Source organism: Panthera uncia, chromosome A2 (assembly GCF_023721935.1).
Source record: "Panthera uncia isolate 11264 chromosome A2, Puncia_PCG_1.0, whole genome shotgun sequence".
Taxonomy (NCBI): Eukaryota; Metazoa; Chordata; class Mammalia; order Carnivora; family Felidae; genus Panthera; species Panthera uncia.
The window spans coordinates 30,714,374-30,738,447 of record NC_064816.1 but is presented as its reverse complement, the minus strand read 5'-3'; the positions used below and the strand labels follow the sequence as shown (position 1 = coordinate 30,738,447).

Below are 24,074 nucleotides of genomic sequence, written 5' to 3'. Positions count from 1 at the left end.
GGGAGACACAGAATCGGAAGCAGGCTCCAGGCTCTGAGCCATCAGCCCAGAGCCCGACGCGGGGCTCGAACTCATGGACCGTGAGATCGTGACCTGAGCCGAAGTCGGACGCTTAACCGATTGAGCCACCCAGGCGCCCCACAACCTCATTTATTAATTCATTTCCTGAAAGCCAAAAGCCATGTTGACCTGCTTCTTTCTTCTCCTTGAAAAGGAGGATTCTTGTCTCTTCTTTCCCTTCTTGGAAAGATCTTCCAAGTAGTAGCCTTAGTTCGATTGAACTTCATGAACCAGGCCAGGCTCCTGAATTGGGGAGGCCTTCCTGATAACCTTGTATTCCTCATTGGAGGTTTCTTAATCTCCTTGTAAAGAATGAAAGCAAAATTCACGAAGATTTGTCATCTGGGACATGCAGGCTGAGGCATCCGTGGCTCTTTAGTGGAATATTGTGGTAAAGTCACCTGTTGACCAAAGAACTTTCTGGAAGCAAATGAGAAGTATGCAGGCGTAGATGGCCAGTCACAGTTCACTGAGTGTGAAAGTCAAGACCTCAGGGCCTTTGAACATTGCAGTGGCTTCTTAACAAGTGAGGAAGAACATGATGTCGTCCAATCTGAGGTGTGTACAAATTTACGCTGGGCCCGAAGGAAGGTAGAGCAAATGCTCCAAGAAGGTTTTAAAACCCACAGCTGTTTCCATCGCTGAGGTATCTTCATCCTTCTCCCTCACATTTTTTTTAAAGGCCAGTCAAGCCACGCTCTTTCCGCATGCGTTGGTGAGGGAGCCGTTTCCAGGGGAGAGGGCCTTTGTAGCAACCTAGCTCTGATGGGTGAAATGGGGGGGAAACCAACCCAGGAAATTAGCTCCCCTAATCGCATTAGTGGAAGGTTGGGCAGGAGACTATTGTTTGCAGGAAGCTATTTGTTTCACAAGGTACCGAAGCAGAAAGTCTCCCTGTCAAAGGTCATCCTTTCACACAGCCCGCTCCCTCCGGTTGGGTTGGAGCCAAGCTGCACCCAGTGCCACCATGTTCGAGTTTCTTTAGGAGAAAAAGGGGCCATTGCCATGATACGTTTTGTCTCCAGTTCACTTAGCTCTTGATTAATTATGGCAACGGGAAGACAGGAATCAATTCAGTTGGAGATAAAGCACGAAGTTCAGTTCACCTGACGACTCCTATCTCTTTCCCTCCTCACCATCTACTGGGAGAAGGAGCGCGCAGGGAAGGGGAACATGACCCGAGGTGGCACAAGCCGGAGAGGAAGGCAGGAGACTTTGGGGAGGAGCCCCAGAATGGACCTGCGGTAGACGGTTGCTCTTTGAGTACGACCAAAACTGGATTATTGCTTAATTTACAGAACAGGCCTTGTAACATCTCATTTCCCCCGTTCTGGTGAAACATCAGCTGGGTAGCCAGCAGGCGACTTCCCTTGAAAGGACTGGGTGATTTTGCTGGCAGCACGTCCTGCCATCACCGTGTAAATGACCCACATTAGGAGGCAGCCTCGGGATGTCTGAGGGACCACGGAAACAACCTCGCCTCCAATCAGTGACCCATTGCAGCTCCTGCGTCTTGCATGGCCGGTGGATGTCACGTTGCAGAAGCTGCAGGGGAGACAAGGCTGTCAGAGGTTTACACTGACAGGGAAACGGTCATTTGCCTGGAAGCACTCTGTTCTCCTTGCCATAAATGTCAGGTCCGATCCATCACTCCTTCTTTTCAACGTCACTGATTGAGCACCTACTATGGGCCAGGACCTTTCCTGGGGTTATAAAAGTGCATTGTTCCATGGTCACTTGACTGGCAAAAACAATGACTTAAATTTTTTCAAATCTGTGGCTCACCATATTTGATTTCAACTTGTATGTTAGAGAAAGCATGCATGAATTCATTCACTCATTTAACAGACGTTCATTGACCTCGTCGTTAGAAAATTTTAGTGGTTCACAGGCTCTGGAGACAGACTTCCCATGATTAGAAATCACCTTCCCTTGGGAAGGTATGTTAATAATATTCACGTCATGCTTTTCCCATCCCTAAATTAGGCATCTGTAAAGATATGGTAAGAAGACAGCGCATATGAAGGCATCCTGATCAGACAGCAGCTGCAGCCAGTGTGCACTATCTTGTTTAATGTTTGTAACAATCCAGTAAGAAACCCATTAAACAGAGGAAGAAGTTGAGGCTTACAGAGGTTATGTAACTTACCCAAGGTCACGTAAACTTCTCAGAAAGTGGAAAGAGTTGGAATCGTTACTGGCCTGACTTCAGACCCTACACCCTTAACCCACTTCATTTTCCTACCTCAGTGTAGAAAAACGTTTGGCTGACTTAGGGATATGAATGGAAATTGAGGTTTATTGTTGGCAGTGCATAGTGTGGCTGGAAAGATAGGTTAAGATAAGATTGGCAAAGACCCAGGCAGGTTATGCTGAGTTTGAACTGCGTTGTATAGGTAGGGAGGATTATCAAAGGATTTGGGGTCAAGAAGAAGCCAAGATTTTGGACGGTTTGTGTTTTTAAAAGCTTTTTTCCCTGTCACCACATTCTTCCCAACCATTTCATATGAAGGTATCTCGTTCTTCCCTCAGGACCAAGGTAGGACTTATATGAGTGGGTAAGTAAAGTACTAGATTAGGGACAGAATTCAATGCACTTGATCAGTGACCCTAGAAAGAATAGTTCTTGCATCAGTGTAGTGTCCAAATGACTGAACTCTGTGGGGTTTCCATGTCCAAGAAAACAAGGACCCTGGTGCCATGGAGCCACCAAGAATGTTCAGAGCCTCATCTCAGCCCTCAGGCGTCTCCGCAAGGCCAACTTTCCCTAAACCCTCTACACCTCTCCTACATACACGCTGCTTCTGGCCTGCCTGGTAAAAGACAAGATATCACCTGGATCGGTGAAAGAGAGGTTAGAATCTGGCTAATGCCGAAGACAGCTCGGCTCTCTATCCCACAACCAAGATCAATGTCACTAACGTGATGCTGAGGCATGACCTCATGAATTGTGCGCTGCATAGTTTCTGGAGCAGCTGGGATAAATTGGTTGACATTGGCACCCGGGATGAAACCTACCTGCTGCCCAAGTTAAATTTCCACATGCCTTTTATTCACTTAAATACACGGCCTGTGCATTTCGATTCTCTTCCTACTGAGATTTACTAGTTGTGCACCACTTATAAAAAGTAAGAGGGCCTTTTTCTGATATTTTGTTCGGGGTGAAATATTTAATAGCCCTGATTTATTGAGTGCCTGTTTTATGTCAAGCCCAATACTCAGAAGGATTCATTATTCCAGGAGTAGTAGAACTGAAAAAAAAATTAAGTGGTACTTAAAATAAAACCAAAATTGTATAATAAATACTAGGGGGGAAAGATATGATTGGGATTTTCTCTTGAGAAATTAATCAAGTAGTATGAAGATAAGTTTGTTTTTTCTTACATTCAATAAAATTATATTTTCATGTCAATCATGCCCAGGGTTTTAGATGATAAGATAAAGCAATTGATAAATATTCCTACCTAAGTTTTCCAGTTAAATTATGTGCTAGCAGAGTAGTACATTCTTTGCCTAAATTTGTTTGAATTTCACAGAAAAATCTGAAAAGGAGTTATTTTTATAAAAGCTTTCTGGAACTGGGGAACCTAGGTGGCTCAGTCAGTTACACATCCGACTTCGGCTCAGGTCATGATCTCGCGGTTTGTGAGTTGGAGCCCCGCTTTGGGCTCTGCGCTGATAGCTTATAGCCTAGAGCCTGCTTTGGATTCTGTATCTCCCTCTCTCTCTGTCCCTCCCTCTCTTTCTCTCTCTCAAAATGCATGAACATTTAAAAAAGATTTTTAAAGCTTTCTGGGGCTTTATTCAATTTCTCAATAGTCTCTCTTGCACTTGGACTTAGGTAAATGATTTCTTCTGAAGCAGCTGTCATCTTATCTTCTCTGTCCACTTTATTTACTTTCCCTAAGTTTGTAAGTGGTCTAACTCCATCAAGCTCTCAGTTGGCCAATATTTTGGACAATATGACTTTTCATGCTTTTCTGATTTTTTCATCTTTTTCAAGATGTGCAGTAGATCCAGTCATTCTTTCCAAAAACAAAGTATTTATTGATAGGGTACCATGTTCTCTTTTTGAAGCTAGATATAGCAGTGCATAAAGGGGTCCAGAAATCCTTGGCCTCATGGGGCTTACATTCTTGTTTGGGGAGAGAGAGGATAAAGTGTTATGGAAGAAAATTAAGGGCAGGGGAAAGGTATGGGAAGTATGGAATCTGTGTGGTAGTGGGAGGGGGTTGCAGTTTTAAAAAGAATGATCCAGAAAGGTATATTACTTATCTTTTATTGCATAACAAATTATCTCAAGACTTTGTGGCTTAGAAAGCAACTGTCTACTATATGCCAATGTCTGTGTGTCAGGAAATTGAAAGCAGCAGAGCTGGGTGTTTCTGGCTTGGTCTCTCATGAGGTGGCAGTTAAGACTTCATTTAGGGCTGTGATCACATCCAAAAGCTTGACTGGGGCTGATGGCTCCATTCCAAAATGCCTCATTCAGATGCTGCTGATAGAAGGCTCTAGTTTATTTTTTTTTTTCTTTTTTTTAAACTTTCTTTTTTTTAATTTACATCCAAATTAGTTAGCATATAGTGCAACAATGAGTTCAGGAGTAGATTCCTTAGTGCCCCTTACCCACTTAGCCCATCCGTCCTCCCACAACCCCTCCCCTTAACCCTCTGTTTGTTCTCCATATTTATGAGTCTCTTATGTTTTGTTCCCCTCCCTGTTTTTATATTATTTTTGTTTCCCTTCCCTTATGTTCATCTGTTTTGTCTCTTAAAGTCCTCATATGAGTGAAGTCATGTGATATTTGTCTTTCTCTGAGTGACTAATTTCACTTAGCATATTACCCTCCAGTTCCATCCACGTTGTTGCAAATGACAAGATTTCACTCTTTTTGACGGAGAAAGCTCTAGTTCTTTACAGGAACTCTCTCAATGGGGCTGCTTGGATATTCTCACAACATGGAGGTTCAGCTGGCTTCTCCAAAGCCAGAGAATCAAGGAAGAGTTCCCCAATGCCTAAGACCTGGCCTTGGAAGTCACAGTCTGTCATTTCCTCATAATCGCAGTGATTACACAGTCAGTGTTATTCCATGTGGGAGAGGACGACACAGCGTGTGAATATCAGGAGGCAGGGATCATTGGGGCCATATTGGAGGCTGGCTACTCTACTAGACCTCAGTGAAAAAAGTGACATTTAAGCATCATGTTGGCTGTGAATTTTCAGATTTCAATATCTGTGAAAGAAGACTAACAGAGATTCAACTAATCAGACTCAACTAATCCTAACAGAAAATAGGGATATTTGCATGGGAATCGATTTTGTAATGTTCAGTTCATTAGTACATATTTTCAAATCATGAGACTTTTGCTTCCACCAGTAATCCTATAATGTAGGGCTTGTATATCAAATGCCATGCTAATTAAGACCCATATATTATATTTCAGTAATATAATTACAGGGTCAGGTGTTTTAATCTCCATTTTAGAGATAAGGAAGCGGATACTGAGAGAGGGAAAGTGAGTTCCCAAGGCCACGGAGCTGGCAAATGGCAAAACTAAGTTTTGAGTTCATCCTGTCTGGCCGAAAAGTTTATATTCTTTGCACTCTGACTCTCTGCCTATCAGAGTGTTATTTCATAATTCAGACAGTGAGTCATTGGCAGAAAATCAGTGAATTCTCGTCTCTCATTTACAGCTTTATCAAGCAGTAAAGGTGAATTCTTACTAAATGGAGACTTCGTGGTCACAATGTCTAAAAGGGAAATCCGCATTGGGAACGCTGTGATAGAGTACAGCGGGTCCGACAATGTCGTGGAAAGAATTAACTCCACAGACCGCATCGAACAAGAACTTTTGCTTCAGGTAAAAACTTGGCCATGAGCCCACCACCCTTTCCTTCCACTTGGAATCACCAGACCTGCAAACATCGTCTCCATTTTGTCCACTTGTCCCAGGTGTTGTCGGTGGGAAAGTTATACAACCCTGATGTGCGCTATTCATTCAATATTCCAATTGAAGACAAACCCCAGCAGTTTTACTGGAACAGTCACGGGCCCTGGCAAGCCTGCAGCAAACCCTGCCAAGGTATCTACTTTTCGGTTGTGTTTTGGGGATTTGAGCTGTTTTTTGTTTCTTTTTATTTATTGTTTGTTTTTTTGGAGGCAGCCAAACACATGTGATCTATAAAACTTTCTATCTGCACGCATTCTCAAATCTCCTTTCCCTGCATCTTTCTGGTTATTTTTAGCTGGCAAGTTGAGCTTTTTAAGGGTTTCGGGATTTGTTGGCTTTCCTCTTTTTAAGCGATTCGGGATTTGTTGGCTTTCCTCTTTTTAAGCGATTCATATACATTGTGAAGCCAAGAAAGTCAGTTCTGCCACTTTGATTTTCCAGAGACATGGAATTAGTAGTCATATTACGTGTCATTTATCTTGTTTCCTTTTGCCTAAATGAGGGTTAGCAGATTACAGCCAGTGGGCCAAATCCAGCCTGCTACCTGCTTTTATAAATAAAGTTTTATTAGAATGCAGCCACACCTATGTGTACATATTGTTTATGAATGGTTGCTTTTGTCCTATAATGGCAGAGTGGAGTGGTTGTCACAGAGGTCATAAGGCCCACAAAACCAAAAATATTAACTAATTAACCCAGTACAGAAAATGTTTGTCAGTCCCTGGGCTAACTAGTTTATAGAATGGGTGCTTTTCTCTGATTGTTTTCTTCCTTGCCTAGGGGAGCGGAAGCGCAAACCCGTTTGCACCCGGGAATCTGATCAGCTTACGGTTTCTGATCAAAGATGTGACCGGCTGCCCCAGCCAGGACCCATTACTGAACCTTGCGGCACAGACTGTGACCTGAGGTGAGGCTGGTGTTTGCTTATGGTCTTTACTATGAGCAGTGAGGGTCTTGTAGGGGAAGGAACGGAAGGAAGAGACAGTGGTGTTTAGTTCCTCTTCCCTTCCTTGTGTTTCTGTGAAATAAGCTTCAGCCAATTTTCCATCCCTCTGAAACCAATTATCCAAGACATATGCCTGCGGATTTCCTGTTCTTCTCCTAAGAATTAAAAATAGCTAATAGAGTATGGCACTTGCCAAAAGAAGTTCTCATTTGACTTTCACAACTCAGTGCGTAGGTATTGTTATGGTCGAATCACATCTTACGTAAAAGTTTGGTATGAACGTCAACAGAAAAGGGGGAAATGTCATTTCTCAGAGCATCCGTATGATGTTCTCTATGCACCCAGAGTGTGTATCACCCAGTAGAAAAAATCGTATGCATATGAAAGTTGCATAACAAAGTCATGGAAGCAACTAGAAGGAACTATAGCTAGAAGATATCTGGATATTACAAATACTCTGTATTGTATTTAAGAAAATAGGAAACCTGAGGCAAGAAATAGTGAATGGGTACAGAATTCTAAAGCTTTCTCATTGACCCGCTAGGTTGACTATGTCAGGTTTGAAATATTAAAATAGCCTGGGTATTGTGTTGTGTAATCTGCATGTCAGTTAAATTCAGGTAACAGAAGTTGATGCTTTAATTCTCCTTTTACAGAACAGAAATTATCAGTGTGGAGTGGTGTGGGAAATTGTTAGGTTCTTACCGTTTGGAAGTGGCAAAGTGAATACTTAAGCATTTTGCAGCTTCTTTGCCATGGTGCCAAATCTGGTCAAATGATATTGGCAGCCTCTAGTGCTGGAGTGAAGATTATAAGGCCCTCTTGAGGCTCTGAGAGAAAAGAGGAGTGCTGTGATCAATTAGTAATGTCTGTCACGAGAGTAGGTGGGGGTGCCACGGTGTGAGTGCCACATCTTTGCCAGGCCTGACCTGGTGGCTTTGACTTCAAAACCCAGACTCTCTCTACCCCCCGCTATACTTATGTCTACCCAGCAACAGTTACCTGCTTGTTCGATGAGCTTATTGCAAAGCATTGACAAGCCATTATAGAAAGAGAACACCCAAGATATTAAAAGGCAGACATTGGCACTCTGCGGTATTAATTCTTGTTATAGGTAATGTACTTATAAACCCATTGCTTCAGCCAGTTGAGTTGATTTAGTTGAATTAGAGTTAAGGTCTTTTCAGAAAAATAATTAGTTAGCTATTTGCTGAACTGAATCACCAAAGTTTAGGGAAAAAACTATGAATTAGTAAGTAGATTCCCTGAGGTACAGCTTCAATAAATTGAGAAAGGTGACATTTTCAGATTAGTCCTATATCAAATTATCACTGAAAATAATGATGTTCTGTAATTAATAATTAATTAATATTAATTAATAGTATTATATGTAGCATATAAGAATATTCTATGTAGCATAATATTATATGTAGCATATAAGAATATTAATTAGATTCTAACAGGAAAATATGTAACTGTTAAAATAGTTCTTAGTAAATGGTTGATGATTATTATGTTCAGAGTAGTTACCACCCCAAATAATATTAATATCAATTGCTATTACTAATTACTATTAATTAACAATATTAACATTATTAGTATTAATAATTAATTAATATAATGAAGAATATTAGTGTTGATTATTGGTTAATTAATACTAATAATTATTAATAGCAATTGATATTAATATTATTTGGGGTGGTAACTACTCTGAACATAATCGTCAACCATCTACTAAGATGTATTTTCCTATTAATAGAATATAATTAATATTCTTATGTGCTACATATAATCATATCCTATTAAAATAATTAAGGCTCTATTACTATCCTATTAAATTAATATAGGGCCGACATTAATATATGTCCTATGCAATTAATATTTTATTAATTCCCCCACAGAACATAATGACCTAAGTATTACAGTTAGCCTCCACTTTACAAATAAGGAAACGGGCTGAGAGAAGTTAAACAAAGTGCCTGAGGTCATACAACTATTAGTGAAGTGGCAGGAGTCAAACGTGGTCTTTCACAACCTGGATTCTATACTCTTAAACCCTAGGAGAAAGCCATTTTAATTCAGTCACAATGATAAGGGTTACTCATTGATCCCGTTCTGTGAAGCTTTTCTACCTTTGCGCATAGAAACGGCTCCCAGGACTTCTGTGCCTCATCCCTGTCCCCTGACTTGGATAAGTAAGGCACTTGCTGTCACTTCTCCACGAGCAGAATCACACTGGGACTGGTAGAGTCTCAGATGATGACAGCCCATGCTGTGGGACTCCTGCCCACAGCGCTGTAAGCACGCTCTTCTGTGGCAAGGAAGGCAAGTTTGTACAAAGCATTTCAAGTCCTAGAATGTGACCTTAAGTAAATAAACAATTCTTTAAGAACGCTGCTGAAAGCCTACCTAAGGACCAACGCGAGGGTGGAGATGTTTGAGCAATTACTTCCAGAAATGAATATTCTTAACTTCAAATAGATTTAAAGCAAGCCACGATTTAGTTTGTGGTGTTGCTAGCGAATCACTGTTCTGCAGAGTTTCTCCTGCATTGGAAGCTTTCAGATGTAAAACAAAAATTAAAGCAAATTTTACAAAGTGAATGCAATTACCGGTAGCCTCAAGTCCATGAGACTTTTATGTAGAATGATACCAAAGATCTCAACTGGGTTTCTCCTCAAACTTTGTGTTATTGGCTTCTGCGGAGCTACGTGATACTTAGAACTTGGCTGCAGAATAAAATACCAAGGGTGGTAGTAATAATGATAACAGCTACTCTTCTTGAAGGCCTGGCTTGTGTATTAAATGCTATTCATGTTGTAGCTTATTTATCGTTTCGATAAATTGGACCCAATTTCCCCCCATCTTGCAGATGAAGACACTGAAGCTTGGTGAGGTTGAGTCACCTGTCTGGGTGTTGGAAACACCTGGGTGTTGGAGCTCACGTTCACACCCAGGTATAACTTCATAATACCCAGGTCAAACCAGAGCTTAAAGTCTCTTCATTTCATAAAGTAGGTGTGTCAAAGGTGCTATTGTAAATTCCGCATTTGGAGTAAGCCACCTTGTTTTAATACTTTAAAAAAAAAAGTACTTAATTCTACAGAAGTAGAAGAGGAGGGATAGCCGCTCTGGGAACAGGCTTGGGTCATAATAGGACCTCTGGCTGATCAAAGAAAAGAAAGTGAAGGAACTGCAGTCCTGCCTACCCTTGCAACTATACAGGTGCATTCTCGCATCTGAAATTAAATAGATCGTGCTTCCTTGTCAGCACTCAGACTCATTCCTTACTGAATTTTATAGACTGTCGGAAAAATAAAGTTGTTCGCTGAAAAATGTACAAAAATATATACCAAGCCCCAGAAAAGGTGTTCTGTCTTTCTTCTCTCTGTGAACCCGACTGTCATTTCATTGTGGTTCATACTAATTATTGCTGAATGTCTGTGGAAAACACTGAAAGACCGGAGAGAGGACTGTTACTGATGGATCAAACTCTAAATAGTTTTTCCCAAAGCGTGTTTGTGGAACACGAGTTCCACGAGATGATTTGTGGAGAACCAGTATGCGTGAGGAGCCTTACCAACTGTCTCCTCCCGTGTGGAAATGCATCATGTCATTTAACACTTGGAAGGCCCTGAGAAAGCCCTGAAATACAGAAACCTGCTTAAATCAGTAGTTCCCAAATTGATTCCTAGTTTTATGTACTTCACAGCCGCCGGCCCACCCACGGAGGCATATACATTGTTTTGTTTCCACTTATAATAAACACTTTGCCTCTCTGAAATATAGTCATAAAATGATTTGTCACATGAAATGAACCAAATGAATTCAAAACACTCAAGCTGAGACCACCTTCCAGGGAGAGAATATGAAGCGGGTGACCGCATTTTGAAAAGAACTTTCCTAAGGCCATGCTGTAACATTTCCACAGTCTCTTCCAGCTTCTCTGTTCAAATTCCAGGGATTGTGTGAATATCAGTGAGACTTACTACACTTGACCTACTGGTGTATTGTTTTTTGTGGGGGGCTGGGGGGCAGGGGCAGGACTCCTACCTCCCTTACCCGGGATAAGCTTTCTACGAGAAAATGGTGATGAAGGCAGAGAGAAGGTAGCCAAGAATCAAAGAGCAGATGAAAGTTCCAGATGCCTCTGTTGAATTGGACCGCATTTTTGCCTCACTTCCTCAGGGAAGTGAGAGTTTGCCCAGATTAAACTTTGACAGGATGAGATAAAGCTTTGTTTTACAATCCCTCATTTAACATGTTCCGGTGAGAACAAAATCCCAAAATACTGTGTCACTCTAACGGAAAATCTCAGTAGCCCACTTTATATGCCAAACGTAAAAGTTGGTCAACTCTGACCTACTTTTAAGCATTTGTGAGAAACTCCAAGATAAGCGTGTGGCCAGTACTCATTGTTTTCCAGCCTTGCCCCTGGACAGGTGTGGATGGAAGAATTCTTCAGGCTCCCTGTATTTGGCAAACCACCCAATTTCTGAGGAGACAATTAACAAGAGTTAATTCAAATGAAGAATGTAAAGAAATTATCCTTTTTTGATTACTAAATTGAACCAACAACCTACCTTTTAAGCTTATTTATTCATGCTCTTCTATTCAGTTTAGGATTTTTTTTTTTTTTAATTTAAGCACTGACTGTGTTTTGGGGGCATTTAAGAATAACTCAATTCCTCAGCACACACAGAGTACATCTTGCGTCCCAAGAAAGGCTCATTAGAGGTATTAGGGATACAAAGATGATAAAGATTTGTCGATTCAATTCTGAATTTAAAAGTATATCATCATGGGGCCAGGAGGGAAGAATAGATGAAGAACAGAATTTTTAGGTTTTTTGTGAAAATATTCTATGATATGATAGTGATGGATACATGTGATTTTACATTTGTCTAAACCTATGGAACATACAACACCAAGAGTAAGCACTCGTGTAAACTATGGATTTGGGGTGGTGCTGATATGTCAGTGTAATTGATTATAACACATGCACCCTCTGTGGGTAGAATGTTGATACTGGGGAGGGTATGCATGTGTGGGGGCTGGTGCCTATGGGAAACCTCTGTACCTCCCTCTCTGTTTTGCCATGGACCTTAAAGCTGCTCTAAAAACGTAAGTCTTTTAAAAAAAATTGTATAATTAAACTGTGTAGACTATGGTCCATGTCTAAAAGGAGCTTAGTCTTTATTCACAGTAACGTATACAGAGTTCAGCACACTTGAAATTCACAGTTACCCTCCAACTATCTGTGCCTTTAGTAAGTCACAGGATATTCACTAAACGCTTTTCAGCCTGGCCCCTATGAAGGAGGCTTTCTCAGGAGAGTTTCCAACAGTGGTGGTCTATTAGAAGCAGCCTTCTTGAGAAATGAAATGCTGAGTTGCATGAGCCTTTTAAATACAAAATTGCTTTTTTTTGCTCTGCTGAATTCCAATGTTTTCCTCTTTTTGGTTGCTTGAACTTCAGATTGACTGAAGGGAGAATCTTCACAAAGATGGCACCTCTGACTTCCACTCTGACTTCCATGTACACTGGCAGCCATGAAAAATACATGGATATGTTGGTTTAAAATTGGATTTCAGTAGCTGACTGTGGCTTTGGGTTTCGCGGTATTTGAGTTAAGGAAGAAAAAAGAACTCAATTTTTCCACCGGCTGACTATAAATGGGACATACATATTTAACAGAAATGTTGGTTTCTCCCCATTATTTATGCATAGGTGGCACATTGCCAGCAGGAGTGAATGTAGCGCCCAGTGTGGCTTGGGTTACCGCACACTAGACATCTACTGTGCCAAATATAGCAGGCTAGATGGGAAGACCGAGAAGGTTGACGACAGTTTTTGCAACAGTCACCCCAAACCAAGCAACCGGGAAAAGTGCTCAGGAGAATGTAACACGGGTGGCTGGCGCTATTCTGCCTGGACTGAAGTAAGTCGGTTCTCACTCGATGAGCGTTTTCTTGGATGCTAACTCTGAGTAGTTAATGATGGCTGATCAACTAATGGATTAGTGAGGGCTGCATTGAGAACCCCCCATTTAGACTTTCTATATACATTGATTTATAATGCCTGACCTCATTCTTCAGAAAAGAGTACCATGATCAATTTGTAATGTTTGATGATATGACATTGACCATGGCATGTGGAAAACCGGGGGCAGTGGAACAACTCATCCAATCCCCTTTTCTATACCCTGCAAACCGTTTCCAAATTTCTTTCCCTGTGTCCGTTTACTAATACTGACTTCAGTATGAACTTGGTAAATAAATTGATAACATGAACAGATGCTCCCCAAATCACCACTAGAATTGGGTTGGGTGGGTGGGTGTTTCTTAAGGGCCGGAGGAGACACACGACAGAGCCAGGATCTTGACCACGCTGGGTAGGAAACTTAGCAGCGGTTTTATTTTGTTCATTTTCCTTTCAGTGCTCCAAAAGCTGTGACGGTGGCAGCCAGAGAAGAAGGGCGATTTGCGTCAACACCCGCAATGATGTACTGGACGATCGCAAATGCGGACATCAAGAGAAAGTCACCATTCAGAGATGCAATGAGTTCTCTTGTCCACAGTGGAAGTCAGCAGACTGGTCAGAGGTAAGATAAGAGGACTCTTATTTCCTCAGGTCATCTGTGGTACTTTGAGTCTCTGCGGCTCAGTGCAACCTAAACCTGCTGCACCTTTCTGCCCCCTACCCCGGAGGAAGCAACTGTGGTTCCCCATCTGCCCCATGGCTGCCGTACAGGATGTGACTGGTCCACTGGTGACCTCAGAGGCGTGGTGGGTTTGGCCGGATCACCCACTGTGATAGCTTCTGTTGGTCATTTTGAAGTTCCTGCGTCTTACCTTTCCTCCTCTTTGAGCCCCTGCTAAATCATTGTAAAAGAAAACAAGGGCTTTGTTAATCCGAAATCTGTGCTGGCTTAGAACTGAAGTTAAAAAGAAAAAGAAACAAAAGAGGTTTTCTACGTTCTCGTCTGTGAAATAAGATCGTTCAACCCCAGTAAGTAACCTATTGGACTCACCCATCCAGTTGCTAGTGGAAAACTTAGAAAAGAAAGGACTAGTTGAGGGTTCCAGACTTTTGCCTGTCTCATCCCTTACCTGATGAAGCAAAAGGCAAAGCCTCATTGCTTAGCACAGGTGGCCCCAGGACAGCAAGAGAAAGAAGGAAGAGCCTTTTTCTTGCTTTTATGGTGCGGTATTAACACTCACTATTAACCCAGACCATTGAGAGTCTCACCAAGCAGGTGACTGCCTCCGTCTTCCTTTATGGGAGCAAAGGGAAAGGAGAGCAGAAGTTCCCTTACTTGGGGGCCAAGTCAGGAATGTGGGGAAAGAGGTTTCCCTGAACAACTTCTGTGCCCATTTCCTTATCTCAACCATGTAAGCACAATATTAACTGTTTCCTTTCAACAGCAAATAAAATACGAATCTTAAAAGGATATTATAGATGCCCCTGAAATGGCTGAGAGTGAACGCATATGATTAACAGTGTCTGATTCCTGCACAAGTTAACAACAAACCCACTGTTTTTGTTCTGTTAACAAGCTGCCTTAGCTTAAACTCCAGTGTTTGGTTTTAAAAAGATGAAAGAAGGTAGTGGGTTAAAGTTTTACTTAGATAGCTAATGATAGCTAAAGGACCACTTCAAATCGAGTAACCAACCTTTGCAAGAATACTTGGTAAAATGGAGGTGGGGGGATGCTAACTGTATATTCAGTATGATGCAACATTCCTTAGCTTAAAAACCTGGGAAGAAAACAGCAAAATGTTAATAATGATTATCCCTGGGTAGGGAGATTTTTTTTTTAATCATTATAGTTTTCTCCTGTTTTTCTGTATTTTTCAAATGTTCTACAATGAGCATGGATAATGATAAGGATGATATTTAACATTTATTAAATGAACATATGGTAAGCACTTTATTTGGATTTTTTCGGTTAGTTTTCACAATTCTTTGCATTGGATACTACTGTTATCCCCACTGTGCAAATGAGAAAACTGAGGTACGGAGACATCACTTGCATTGGTACCTATAGCTGTTTGTGTTGGAGTTAAAACCCACGCTGAGCCCCACACCTAACTCCTGTGCTAGGAAACCATGAATGTTGTTTTTCAGTACAGATGGTCCCCGACTTCCGATGGTTCAACTTCGCAATTTTTTTTTTTTAACTTTACGACGGTGTGAAAGCAATACACATTTCGTCAAAATTGTTCTTTGAATTTTGAATGTGGATCTCTCCCCGGGCTGGCTGTCTGTAGTCCATACTCTGGTGAAACTGGGCAGCCGTGCAATCAAAACCATATGAGGGTCAACAATGGATATATCCACAACCATTCTGTCCCTGCACAACAGCTTTATTTTTCACTTTCAGGACAGTATTCAGCAAATTACATGAGATAGCCAACACGTTATTATAAAAGAGGCTTTGTGTTAGATGATTTTGCGGAACCGTAGGCTCATGTGAGTGTTCTGCGTACGTTTAAGGCAGGCTGGGCTACGCTATGATGTTCCGTAGGTTGGGTGTATTAAGTGCATTTTCAACTTAGGATATTTTCAACTTACGATGGGCTTACCTGGATGTAAGCCCATCGCAAGTCGGGGAAGTTCTGTATCTCGTGGCGTAGTGCTGTGCCGAGTTCATTCTGTGCTTGACACCGTCCAGAGCCTTTATCAATACAGAAGGAGTGAATGAATGAGTGAATGAATGAACGCATGAATGAGAGAAAAATGAGCCGTGCCGTATTTACAAATTGCTGTGGGAGAGGGCGCATCTGTTCCTCCTGATTACCCGTGAATAATCCCTGGGAACCACAACACATTGTTCAGAAACACCCCCGATTGTCTGTGCTTTTTATTACAGTGCCTGGTCACCTGCGGAAAAGGACATAAGCACCGCCAGGTCTGGTGTCAGTTTGGGGAAGATCGATTAAACGATAGAAGCTGTGACCCTGAGACCAAGCCAGCCTCCATACTGACTTGTCAGCAGCCAGAATGTGCGTCCTGGCAGGCGGGTCCCTGGGGACAGGTATTTTGAACGATAAAAGTTCTTAACTACATTCTTTCCTTCTTATCTGGAGAGGGCTTGCAGAGGGGCATTCCGGTGGTGGGGATTTAACCGCTGTGTCTCGTGACTTGCACTGGACCTCCATGGCGCCAGATCGAGCGCAAGACGCACTGCAGCCATTCTGCCCCAGGTCTGGGGGTTGCTGCTTTCCCCGCTGGAGCTGGTTATTCCCTCTGTAGATACGCGTACAAGTCTTCGTGCACAGATTCCCACCAGATCTCCTGTCTGGCTGATGTTAATCTTTTTTTTTTTAATGTTTATTTATTTACTTTTGAGAGAGAGAGAGCACGTGTCGGTAGCGTAGGGGCAGAGAGAGAGAGGGAAAGAGAATCTCAAGCAGGCTCCGTGCTGTCAGCACGGGGCCCGATGCGGGGCTGGAACCCACGAACTGTGAGGTCATGACCTGAGCCGAAACCAAGAGCTGGGTGACTGAGCCACCCAGGTGCCCCCTGATGTTACCGTCTGGCATGCGACTGTGGGTTGCTACAGAATGGGGTCCAGTGCCTTTGGCAGGGGGTTCTGGACCGGGATTTGGAAGGGATGTTTTGGCTCCCATGTCACGGTTCCAAAGCTCACCTCTCATAAACCAGTCAGACACTTCATACAGAAAGAGCGTGATCAAAAGTTGCAGAATCATCTCGCTGTGAAAGAATCTTTCCCATCGCCTAGTGTGTCGGTTCCACAGTCTGAACCTGAGCTATTCTTAAAGGAGAGACTGGAAGTCTCCCTTGGGCTCACATCTGAGAAGCCACTGCTCTTGAAATGAAGTCCTTCCCAATATAGAAGCAAAAGCATTCTGGGTACTATTTAAGTAGCACTCCAAGTTCCCGAGAGAAGCGAAACAGCTGTCTGCTGTCACTTATGCAATCTCCTGAAGAATAACTCTCCCTCCCCGCCCCCCTGCCCAGCCGCAACCAGTCTTCTCGTTTATGTCTTCATTTCCAAGATGCATGCAATAAATGAGAGCAGCTTTATTACTACCCCCTTACAATTTTTATGAACCTGATGTTCTTCTGAACCCTCCTGTGGTACAGCATCGCTAGTCAGAATGGCTGATCATATCTGATTACACTAACAAGGAGAGTCTCTTACACTCCTAAATCCAGCCTCCTTTTTTGTCAACATCTGCGTAGCTCTTAGGGAACGAGAGAAAGAGAGAGGGAGAAAGAGAACCCAGCTCAGAGTCACTGAGAAGATTTGCGTATAACATCTTTTACAACTGATGGGCGTCTTTTTTATCCTTGTCTACACCAAACCATCAGCGCACCAAGCCACGTTTCTGTGCGTCTTTCCTTTCTGTGGCTCCTTAATTTTCCATTATGCAGATGTACCGTATTTGTGTATCCATTCATACCAAGCTGGACATTTGGGTTGTTTGTACCTTTTGGCTACTATGAATACTGCTGAGATGAATATTCACGTACGAGTATTTGTTTTAGTACCTGATTTCGGTTCTTTTGGGTGTATCCCAGGAGTGGTATTGCTGGATCGTATGGGAAGCCTGTTTTGCTCTCTTTAACTGCCAGTTTTGCACAAAACCCGTACCATGTTACATTCCTACCAATAATACACAAGGGTTCCATTTTCTCTACTCCATCCCTTTTTCATTATGCTTATTATATTCCCCCTTTTACATTATGGCTCTTGGTGGGAGTAAAGTAGCATCTCGTTGTAATTTTGATTTGGCATTTCCCTAATAACAAATGATATTGAGAGTCTTTTCATGTGCTTTTTGGACATTTGTGTATCTTCTTTGGAAAAATGTCTATTCACATCCTGTGCCCATTTTTTAAAAGTTTGTAATTATGGTTAAAAAAACCACATAACAGGGGCACCTGGGTGGCTCAGTCGGTTGAGCGTCCAACTTCGGCTCAGGTCACCATCTCGCGGTCCGTGAGTTCAAGCCCCGCGTCGGGCTCTGTGCTGACTGCTTAGAGCCTGGAGCCTGTTTCAGATTCTGTGTCTCCCTCTCTCTCTCTGACCCTCCCCCGTTCATGCTCTGTCTCTCTCTGTCTCAAAAATAAATAAACGTTAAAAAAAAAAATTAAAAAAAACACATAACATCAAATTTACCATCTTAGCCATTTTTATTTTTATTTATTTATTTTTTCAATATATGAAATTTTTTGTCAAATTGGTTTCCATACAACACCCAGTGCTCATCCCAAAAGGTGCCCTCCTCAATACCCATCACCCACCCTCCCCTCCCTCCCACCCCTCATCGACCCTCAGTTTGTTCTCAGTTTTTAACAGTCTCTTATGCTTTGGCTCTCTCCCACTCTAACCTCTTTTTTTTTTTTTTCTCCTTCCCCTCCCCCATGGGTTTCTGTTAAGTTTCTCAGGATCCACATAAAAGTGAAACCGTATGGTATCTGTCTTTCTCTGTATGGCTTATTTCACTTAGCATAACATGCTCCAGTTCCATCCATGTTGCTACAAAGGGCCATATTTCATTCTTTCTCATGGCCACGTAGTACTCCATTGTGTATATAAACCACAATTTCTTTATCCATTCATCAGTTGATGGACATTTAGGCTCTTTCCAGAATTTGGCTATTGTTGAGAGTACACCTTAGCCATTTTTAAATGTACAGTTTAATCGTTCCTCTTTTCCCATTTTTTAACAAGGTTGGCTTTTTGTTGTTGAATTGTAGTTGCTCCTTATAGTGTGGATTTTAACCCTTCATAGACATATGATTTACAAATAATTTCCCCAATCCCATGGTGGGTTGCCTTTCTACTCCGCTGGTGGTGTCTGGTGATACAAAAATTTTTAACTGTGATAAAATACAACTTGTCTTGTTTTTTCTTTTGTTCCCTGTGCTTGTGGTAGAATATCCAAGAAATCTTTATCCAAGAAAGTTCCGCTTCGTGGAGCTTTTCTATTACCTTTTCTTCTAAGAGTTTTATAGTTTTACCTCTTATGTTTAGGTCTTTGATCTATTTAGGGTTGATTTTTATAAATAGCATGAGGTAGGAGTCCAGCTTTATGCTTTTTCATATAGACAGCTAGTTGCCCCCAACGTATTTGTTAAAGAGACTATTCTTTCCCCCTACTGAAGGGTCTTGGCATCTTGGTTAAAAATTACTTGGCCATAGATGTCCAGGTTTCTCTCTGGACTCAATTCTATTCCATGAGTGTATATAACTATCCTTATGTTAGTACCACACTGTTTTGGTCACTGTAGCTTTGTAGTGAGTGTTGAAATAGGGGTATATTGAGTCACAGACAAGGGGTTGAACCCCTACACATAGAATTTCAATGGGAGATGGAAATAATTCCAACCATCGTTAAATATAATTTGTGCAGAGCAGGACTGCCCACTTTAACCTAGGTTCTTTGGGTGCTAGCCTTCTGCTCCACTATGATGGAACTACTTTTTTTCTTATAGGACGTTATGAGGAAAGTTAGGGAAAGAGAAAATTTGCTAACGTGTGCATCCCTTTTGTTGTATTTCTTTCCCTCAGTGCAGTGTCACTTGTGGACAAGGATACCAGATGAGGGCAGTGAAGTGCATCATTGGGACTTACATGTCAGTGGTCGATGACAATGACTGCAATGCAGCCACTAGACCAACTGATACCCAGGTGAGTCTCCTTTGTCCAGCCCAGTGATTGGCTTTGGGCAGTAGGATGCCAGAATTTCCCAGTGGTTCAGTCAGAATGGAAGTGCTCTAATGGGTAAGTGTGTAGGTAGAGTAACCAGATGATTAAGTAAATGGTCCAGATTTACCTGTTGGCTATATTTTGAATCTAATATTTGGACATACAAGTTTCATTCTTCTCTGGTTATTTGAAGTGTAGGTAGGTCTGATTCTGATTTTTTATTGGCTAGCAAATGTTGATTGTTTGGTCTTGTTCTCTTGAGCTCAGAGTTTTTTTTTTAGTGATTTTAACGTAGGGCTGAGCAAATAGTGTTATATGTTCAGGCAGCAACATGCTAGAGCTGGCTTGTACCATCATACCATCTCACAGGAGCGGATTGGTGAATGTTCAGGAATGTTGCGAGCTAGTTGCTAAATGTAGACACTAGTAAAAATTGAAAATATAAGCCTATAATTAAGTAGATGATATTTCAACAAAGCAGATAAATACTCAAAACTCACATTTTTCCATTGCTTTACTACATTTTACTATTATCTGTGCCCTTGAGGTTATTTACATTTACATGTGTATCCATGTGGTGGGAATATTACATAATGGTAAGCTATTGCACATCTCTTCCCAAGTCTGTGTTCATCGACATCAAGCTGGTAGTTTGAAATTGGCTGTGGTGAGAGTATTTACACCACAGGAATCAGCAAATGCTATAATTGAGGGTTAATTGATTGTTTTTAGACTTAAGAAAGTGATGGAGAAAATGATACTCATATGCAATCTACATTATGTTTAAAAGAGTCTTCTGTCTTTAGCTGTTACATTGGAAATAACACATACAAATATCAAGGAAATATTCTTCTGGTATTTGGACATTATTGTCTGATTCGGCGTAGAAGTCATTCACGTCGTTGGTAGATGAAGTTCTGACATAGATCTTGTTTGTTCCACTTTCTCCTTACTCTTCAACATAAACAAAATAGCAGCTCTCATTCATGTTTGAAGTGCGCTCATTCAGCAATTACAACCATAGTTTGGCAACAGATTCAAGAATTCAACAAAAATCAGCGACAGTATTCTGTGAGACTCAACTGGCTACGTGGAATTTAAAAGAGAGCATTGTATATTTTATTACTATATGTAAATTGTGTACTATACAGCCTTTGTATCAGTAAACTTTGTGATAACCAAACAAACATATGTATACATATATAGGTGTATATGGGCATGTAATATGTGTGTGTATACATGTAAATACATTTCTACAAACACACACGCACACTCCTTTTTTCTCAAGAGAAGCCAGCTGACCATTACTGCCACTACTTCCTCTTTATGGGCCATGATTTTAGCATCATTTATGGGAAGAGACTATGTAAAGAGAAGACTTGGGTCTCTACGTCAGTTTTGCTAATTGCCGAAGACAGGATTTGAACCCTGACCGTGCCCAGAGCTCACGCTCTAAGGCCCCCTTTGGCCAATGCGCTGATTCCATCCTGAGGGCCCTCATTCTTTTTGCACTTCCACATGTATTGTGAATGGATGAAAAGTGCCAAAAAGTACAGGAATATGGCAGTGTTGTTCATGTTGGCACTGATCGATGATAAAATACCACTTGTGACTTGTGTCCCCTTTATTATCTTTTTTTTTTTTACTTTATCGAAATGCTCTAAACCACCACAGGCTAAATGCCTGCGAAATGTTAGCTATTCCATCTGAATAGTCATGAACTGAGGATTTAGCAACTCCCTTAGAGATTCAGAATACTCGTTTCTCTCTACATTATTCTGTAATATTCAGTGGAGTACAGGGCGGCTCCCACAGTTGAAGCATATGGACCATTTCTTCACTGTGGGAAAAGTTTCCTGTGGTTTTCTTTGGACCACCGGCAGAAGAATAGGCAGGGTCTGGAGCCAAGTAGCGGAATTTCCCCATTCAGTTTGTAAGCTCCCTAATGTCAGGCTCGGTCCCGAGCTCACCACACTTTGCACCATGCCTGGCACACTCAGTAATTTAATGGATATGTATTTAATCAAAGAGTATTTGCTAAATTGTGAGCAAGTACGTACTTCTGTTTTCCCATCTGTAAATCTGAAAGTATTAGCTACACACAAATAACCTCAATTCATTATAGGGATTTCCTCTGAGTGATTGAAGAGTGTTATTTATATACATTCCAGGCATTGGCTTATTGAATGGACCTCTTATCTAGATTTGACCATCAGAACCTCGGGAGTTCTCTTTGGGTAAACCTAGAAAGCCAGTTCATGATTAGCAAATTCTGATTAGGAAATTAATTGAAATGTGAAAACAGAATTTGGTCTTTGGAATTTTTAAAAATTAACAACTGATATATATTTTCTATTTTGAGAGAGAGAGACAGAGAGCAAGTCGGGGAGAGGGGCAGAAGGAGAGACAAAAAGAATTTAAGCAGGCCCCATGCTCAACGAGGAGCCCAATGTGGGGCTCGATCCCATGACCCTGGGATCTGACCTGAACCAAAATCAAGAGGTGGACGCTCAACAGACTGAGCCACCCAGGCACCCCAACAATTGATAATTTTGAAAGGACATCCTTTTCTTTCTTAACTTACGTGCCATTTTGCAATCGCTTTTTTTCTTTCCACATGGACAGGCAAATAAATGTGATATTAACAATCACCAAGTAAATCCCTGCCCTATATCAGTGTATTCATGAGGTGACTCAGATTATACCCCATTTTACAGCTGAAAAAAACTGGGGCCGAGAGATGCCATGTGATTTTCCCAGAATTCTGAGGTCTTAGAATTCTTCACTCTTATATTTTTATTCACCTTGACCCTTAAAGTGTGCATTGACTTCAAGGTAACTTTGACTTTCTTCCCCCTCTCCCATCTAGGACTGTGAATTACCATCTTGTCACCCTCCCCCAGCTGCCCCGGAAGGAAGAAGAAGCACGCAGAGTGCGCCAAGAACCCAGTGGCGATTTGGGTCTTGGACACCAGTAAGAAATAGATGGCAGACATAGAGAGGGTGGGAAGGGAGGAAGAGGTTCTCTGACTTGACTGTAGGAAGTGGGTTGCTGTCCAATGAACCATCGTGTCCAATAACATCCCTGCATTATCTTACTTCAACACCCAGTGCTCAGCCACTTGTGGAAAAGGTACTCGGATGAGATATGTCAGCTGTCGGGACAAAGACGGCTCTGTGGCTGACGAGAGCGCCTGTGTGACTCTGCCTAGACCAGTGGCAAAGGAAGAATGTTCTGTGACTCCCTGTGGGCAGTGGAAAGCTTTGGACTGGAGCCCTGTAAGCGAGTGGATTCTTGGGAATTGGGAAATGACTGGGGGAACCATAGAGGATGACTAATGACAGGTCACAAATGTCAATGGGTACTGTTTTATAATTGGACTTAGTTTATGATTTAAATTATTTTGCCTCCTATGTGTGCGGCTGGTATGAATCTTGGCCGGATGGGCAAGAAATGGATGTTGTTAAAATGTGTAAGTCAACATGCAGTTGACTGATGCCCCATCCTGTTGGGTTGACTGGAAAACCCGGTGTTGATTGGGTCACATCAGAATGTAATAGGCTTGTGGAGCACCCAAAGTGCCAGGGAGAAGAGGGGGAGTCAGGAAAGAGCCTCTTACCTTGAGTCTGGGCGCCTCCTAGAACCCAGACTCTTAAAAAAAAAAAAAAAAAAAGAACCCAGACTCTCGAAGTTCAGAGGTTCTTGGCTTCTCTGTCAAGAGTGGGAAGTGGGAATCCTCATCCAATGCTATGGGCTCGGCCTCCTGTGCACACCAGGCACCATCTATGGGCTTGTGTAAAAGTAGAAAAACCTTCATTTTCAGGCGGCACCTGCCTTCTGCCTTGCAAAAATCCCAGCGATAGGGAAATATAAAGCTTAGGATAGGTGAGGAGAGGCCATCAGGAAAATAGAGAAGTAATATCTCCATAAGTATCATAACGTAAGTACGAAATTTGAGCGATAGATTCAAAGAGAGCCGTGTAAAACTCCAGATCTTGACACATACTGGCTGCATAACCTTGAGCAGTCTGGTTAAAGCCTTTGAACCTCAATTTCTTCTTCTTAAAAGACCTAAAAGAGTACCTATCTTACAAAGATGTTGTATTATTTGAGATTGCCTATGTTAACTGCTTAGGACAAAGTAGGTGCTCAATAAATGATAGATAATCTCACTCTGATGCCTTGAGCTTCCAGTCCATCCGTCCGTCCATCCATCCATCCATCCATTAAATACACCTGTCTGTGCACCAGATATTTGTAAAAGCTTAGTGTAGAAAAAGCAATGAACAGCAAATAAGAAAGTCTTAGCCTTCATGAAGATCATTCTGATGGAGGTTCCAGTCAGTCAACAAATAAAGAGAGAGATTTAGCAACAGACACTGACAAGTAGTAGAAACAAGTCAAGCAGCATAATAGCATAGGGAAAAATGG

At 41.8% G+C, this 24,074-nt stretch overlaps 1 protein-coding gene across 1 annotated transcript in view; it reads left to right on the top strand.

The window, feature by feature from the left end:
• ADAMTS9 (ADAM metallopeptidase with thrombospondin type 1 motif 9) overlaps window positions 1–24,074 on the top strand; it is a 162,852-nt gene that overhangs the window by 58,991 nt on the left and 79,787 nt on the right. The window contains exons 17-25 of the mRNA XM_049642677.1: window positions 5,755–5,921; window positions 6,014–6,143; window positions 6,792–6,918; window positions 12,688–12,898; window positions 13,397–13,561; window positions 15,833–15,997; window positions 19,505–19,624; window positions 22,512–22,616; window positions 22,754–22,921. Of these exons, the coding sequence (XP_049498634.1) occupies window positions 5,755–5,921; window positions 6,014–6,143; window positions 6,792–6,918; window positions 12,688–12,898; window positions 13,397–13,561; window positions 15,833–15,997; window positions 19,505–19,624; window positions 22,512–22,616; window positions 22,754–22,921 (1,358 nt within the window). The remainder of the gene's footprint in view (window positions 1–5,754; window positions 5,922–6,013; window positions 6,144–6,791; window positions 6,919–12,687; window positions 12,899–13,396; window positions 13,562–15,832; window positions 15,998–19,504; window positions 19,625–22,511; window positions 22,617–22,753; window positions 22,922–24,074) is intronic.